The 5,308-nt window shown below is 44.8% G+C and overlaps 1 protein-coding gene across 2 annotated transcripts in view; it reads right to left on the reverse strand.

The window, feature by feature from the left end:
• Sort1 (sortilin 1) overlaps positions 1-1,478 on the reverse strand; it is a 68,625-nt gene extending 67,147 nt beyond the window's left edge. For both annotated transcript variants that reach the window (XM_078026938.1, XM_078026937.1), the window contains exon 1: positions 1,114-1,478. In XM_078026938.1, coding sequence (XP_077883064.1) covers positions 1,114-1,419 — 306 coding nt within the window. In that variant the 5' untranslated portion in view covers positions 1,420-1,478. The remainder of the gene's footprint in view (positions 1-1,113) is intronic.
• Between the last annotated feature and the right edge of the window lie 3,830 nt (positions 1,479-5,308).

Consider the following 5,308-nt stretch of genomic DNA (forward strand, 5'->3'; position numbering starts at 1 on the left):
TTTCAGCAACTTACTGAGACCTTGTCTCAAAATAAAATAGAAAGGGCTGGGAATGTAGCTCAGTGGTGGAGTATGGGTGGGCTCAACCCCATACTGCAAAATGATGATGATGATGATGATGATGATGAATGTGACTTAGCAAGGGCTGGTGGCTGAATACACATAGAAGTCAATGCTATGGCACCTGTTTTTGCAAAGAGAAAAATGTTTACAGAAAAAGGAAACAGAAGGATTCTCAAATCTGTCTCCCTGATCGCCTGTAGCAAGGAATTCAAGCAGCCCTGGGTGTGGGGGGAAACAGAGACATGATTGGTTGTGACTCAGAATCTTGGTGGAACTGTTTGTACCCAGGAAGTCAATCCAGGTGGAACTTGTGGATAATTCTAGATTGTCTTGCAGCTGGTGAAGACGTCCCTCACTTCTAATATAGGTCTGAGAGACCCTATTCTTCAAGTTCTACTCTTGGGACATTTGGTTCTGCCAGCCTCTCAAGGTCATTTTGGGTCAAGTTCTAGGGTTCTGCGCCTGCATCCTGAAAAACAACTTGAACAATTTTTAGGAGCAAGGAAGTTGTTTTATAGCTGTTTCAGTGTCATCTAATTTCCATGCTTGTTCCTTTAACTATTAAAATACATGCAGTGACCTGACAACTGCTTTGGGATTTCACCACTGCCTCGCCACCCTGAAAGTACTGATCCAGAGAGGACACACCTCTGCTTCTGCGCAGCCCAACTTCTGCAAGCACTTAAGAGGTAATTATTCCTCCAGCTTTCTGGTCGGTGTTACTGGATCTGATTATTTATACAGACAGGAAACAACGACGCTCAAGATATATTTTGACAACTTAAAAAAAAAAAAAAAAGAATGCCATGAAAGTCTAAGATCGTCTCCCCTGTGACGAAACACAGCCCCGCGGGCCGCAGCCCAAGCCGACTCCGCCCGCCGCAGTTTCCGAGCCGCAGCTGGGGGTCCCCTGCTCCCCGGAGCCTTGCCGCGCGCCAGCAGGGAAGCCCGGCAGGAAGCGGGGCGGGCTACGCCAGCGGACGGGCAGCCGCGAGGGGCCAGGGGCGGCACCTCCAGTCGGGGCGGCGCCCGGGCCCGGCGCCCGCTCACCTGGTGCGTGTTGTTGGCTAGCTTCGCGACGAAGTCTGGGACCCGAACGCAGTCCTCGTCCTCGCCGGGCGCGCTGCGGCGCCAACGGCCGACGCGGGGGATCGGGCCCCCGGCCGCGGCCGCGCGCAGCCCCCAGCTCACTCCGACGGGGCCGGACCAGCGCAGCAGAGGCGCAGCCGGCGGCGGCGGTGCGTCCAGCCGGTCCTGGCCCAGGGTCGCCGGCGGCAGCAGCTGCAGGAAGAGGAGGAGGCCGAGGCCGTGGGGCCAGCGCGAGAGGCCGTCCGCAGCTCCCCGGGGCCGCTCCATCGCCGCCGAATGCCGACGCCGCTGACACCTGCCACCCGGCGCGCCCGCCCACCCCCGCCGGCGCTGCGCCACACCCCCGAGCCCGAGCCTGGCGCTCCTTGGATACGCGCAGCCGGGCCTCTCCGCCCGCATAGGCTGGCCGCCTGTCCTTCTTCCCTGGCCCACTCCTCATTGGCTCGCGTCGTCTCCGGCTTCGGGGGTCCTGGATTCGGATGCCAAGATGCGGGACTGATTGGCTGGAACGTGGCAGAGAAGGCTGAGGTCATTCCCCACCCTCGCACAGCGTCTCCGGGGCTCCGGCTTCCAGAGTTCGCGTAGGAGCTCTCCCCACCTTCCCGCGAAGCCCCCAGCTCCGCGGTGCTCCGACTCCTTGCTGCTCCTCTGACGCCCTCGAGTTGGGGCTGGGTAATTCCCCCTTTCCCCCAGAAACACTCCTAAAATTCCCCTGGTTGAGGCAGCGCTGGGAAATCTCCTTAGGGAATCCCTCAACTCGCTCAGCTGGAAAAGGGGGCTTCGTCAGGAACTGGTGCTTCAGGTTTAACCCGGGCTCACTGCTGCGCCCATTGTCTGCTGAAGCTGCAGACTTGCTGACAAGGTGAACGGGAACTGATGTGGGCCAAATCCTACCGAGGCTGAAAGAAGGACACCCGTGACTCACCCAAGCCTCAAGAAAAGTCTTTCCACCACGTTTGGCCTCACTGGCCCCTCCTTTTCTGCAGGGAGGTAGGCCAAAGGCGGAATTATTTATTGGTTTTCCTGGACTTCGAACGTTGCTTAGGCATCAAGGGTAGATAAAAAGGGAAAAGAGAATTGCCCAAGGCCTACTTTATACATGATCATTTCATATATGCATATTTATTTACCAAAGTGCCTCAACCCTGCAATGAGTGTATTGAATAAGTTTGATTCCAGAATTAGAGTCCTGTATAGCACCCCTCCTCCGATAAATAAAATCCCTACACTGTTCCCTTTACCACAGCTTCTTTACCACAAAAACTTGCGCACACAACTTCTACAACATGCAACACAGGTAAAACCAGTTCTGAATCCTTAACCTTACCGACTCCATTCTTTCTAAATGTTAGAAGTTGTTCAGTAGAAAAGGTAACAAATAGATTCAAAATATGTAAAACGTTACACCCAAAGAAAGCCACCAAAAATTTCTTTAAGCTGGCAGTAAACCCAGATGAAACTATAGTCATTGGAGAGCAAAATGCTGCAGTGCGCCCAACCCAAAATAAAAATCAAGATACTGGTCAAGTTAACTTGCAAACAAAACATCTTCCAATTTACATTCCCCCCCCCAAACAACCAGAGTGAGAAGTGAAAAGTTTTTGAATGTCATCAGGACAGGATGACAATAAGCAGAATGTCCTTCAAGTTCTCAGCTACTGGACTGACAAGATATAGCTGATGAAAACTGGTGAACAGTTTGTACCTTTTCTATCACTATTATGTGTCAGATTATTTTTTTAAATAGATTAATTTTTAATCTATGCCAACTATGGAATAGATCACAAGACAGTCAGTTCCAGTAGCATGTGATTAGTTGGAGGGAGAAGAGGGGTATAAACGAATATTTCTTTGTTTGGGTGACAAAGATGAATGGTCTATTGTCTTACTGTCTGAAAAGAAGTAAACTCAACAGTGCCATCTCCTGGAGAAATTACCAAATATACTTTTAAACTATTAAATTTGTACTACCTGTGCTTTCTAATGTGCTGCTTTTACTTACATGTCTACAGTAGATATTTCCTCAAACTGCATCACTGCAGGTGGCATGGTAATTTGCATTTGCACTTTGGTAAATAAATATGCATCTATGAAATGATTATGTAAAAAGTAGGCCTCGGGCAATTCTCTTTTCCCTTTTTATCTATCCTTGATGCCTAATATGCACTAAGAAAATGTTTTGAGTGAAAAAGTATTTTCCTATTTCACTTTTTATCTAATTACACTGCACAAAATACAAAATTGCATTGCTAGTTTCTTACATGAATGAATATACCTCACAAAAAAACACTGCCTTTCCTAGTAAGATCATTTCTCTGACACAAAAGGACTTGTTTTAATATCTACAGAAAATCAGAGTTTTACCTCTTTGAAGAATGCATATAATAGAGTATGAAATTTACTCTTTTCTCAATTAATAGGCTAAGGCAGTTGCAAGGGAAAATCATTGCAAGTTGAAGCTGAGAGTTGGGCTAAGAGCGACTCCTAAATGTTTACTTTCTCTACACAATGCATATGATTCAAAAACAAACTCACCTTTCCAAAGCTGCATGTGCTTTATACATTTCAGCATTAACCTACAGCATTACAAGGGAATATAATTTATTTCCTGGTTCTTCACACTAGAAGTAAATTTATATGAAGACCATAGATAGCACTTTCCCAGATCCCCAATGCTTAATACATTACTTGGCATATTGAAGGCGATTCTCAATAAATGTGTTAAATGAATAAATGAAAGTTGAAATAGGATATTTCAAAGCTACTTCCTATCAGGGTTTAATAAAACTAAGTGATATGAGCTAAATTAATCAATAAATTAATGTTAAATCTTAATAAAACAATAGGATTAAAATCGCCAGAACAGTCTAGAACTTTGGTGATAATATACTCTAGTTCTGTACTTTCCTTGTGTAGGTCTAGGCCAAAACTTTCTTCCAAATACTTCCTGTTATTGTAGTTTCCAAATGCATATGAAGTTTTTTTTCCCCCCTGCAACCACAGTAGGAATTTCATATGTATTCTGCTTACTCAGGTCACTATTTTCACATGAGTATGACTTCCTAATGAATACAGAGCCCAGCAAGTCATCCTGGGTCCCCATTAGTGAATTTCAATCAATTCTGCATCATTTACATGTGAGTTAGGTAAACTGCACATAAGTGCATGTACATTTCAAATCTGAGATTTCCCTATTATCAAAGGGCTAGTGATTTGAAACCAGAAAATGAGTTTAAGTCAGATTCCAATTCATGAACACACAGCCTTAGATTCTATATCTGTTAGCTAGTAACAGTGATACTTATTTGCTATTGTTATATTTGAGGGTCAAATAGAATGATTCTTTAAACAATCTTAACCACTCATATGATGGCAGCTCTAATGAGGGAAGTTCATAGTGCATTCCAAAGTCTAATGTAAACCACTTCTGAATTTTACAATTCTTTTACTGATATGGCTGAGATCTGTAAATGATTGCTGTTGAGGCCAAGATCATGAATTTAATTTTTAAGTTTCTTTTTATTTTTTTGGTACCAGGGATTGAATTCAAGAACACTCAGCTACTGAACCACATCCCCAGCCCTATTTTTCTTTCTTTTTGGTCAATGGACCCTTATCTTTATTTATTTACTTATTTATATGCAGAGCTGAATCAAACCTGGAGCCTTACACATGCTAGGCAAGCACTCTACCACTGAGCCACAACCCCAGCCCCTTCATAGTTCTTAACTTCCTAAAAAGGGAAAACTCCTTCTAAACTGTCCACCAAGGCACAAGAACTAAGAACTCTGGAGATGGCTTATCCCAAACCATCACTGTTTGGAGGACTCCAAAACATGTTCTTTTGATGGTCAATTAGTTGCATTTCCTTCATATAAAGAAATGCAGCAAAAAAATACATACTTATTTAAGAGAAACTACAGGACTTAAGTGGATTTACAGTGGTATTAACATCTATTAACCACTGGGAGGAGCTGGGCTAGTTTGAGTTCATTTATCAGCACCAAGGAATTGTGGCTAGAGTTGACTGTTGGAGAGAGCAACTAAAATAATTTTAGAACAGGCACTCGCACAGGATAAGGATATTAATACCCTATCCTTTTTGCCTGCTAATGTAAGCATTTCAAACATTACAAGAGGACAGACCATTAACACA

Source organism: Ictidomys tridecemlineatus, chromosome 11 (genome assembly GCF_052094955.1).
Source record: "Ictidomys tridecemlineatus isolate mIctTri1 chromosome 11, mIctTri1.hap1, whole genome shotgun sequence".
NCBI classification, from domain to species: Eukaryota; Metazoa; Chordata; class Mammalia; order Rodentia; family Sciuridae; genus Ictidomys; species Ictidomys tridecemlineatus.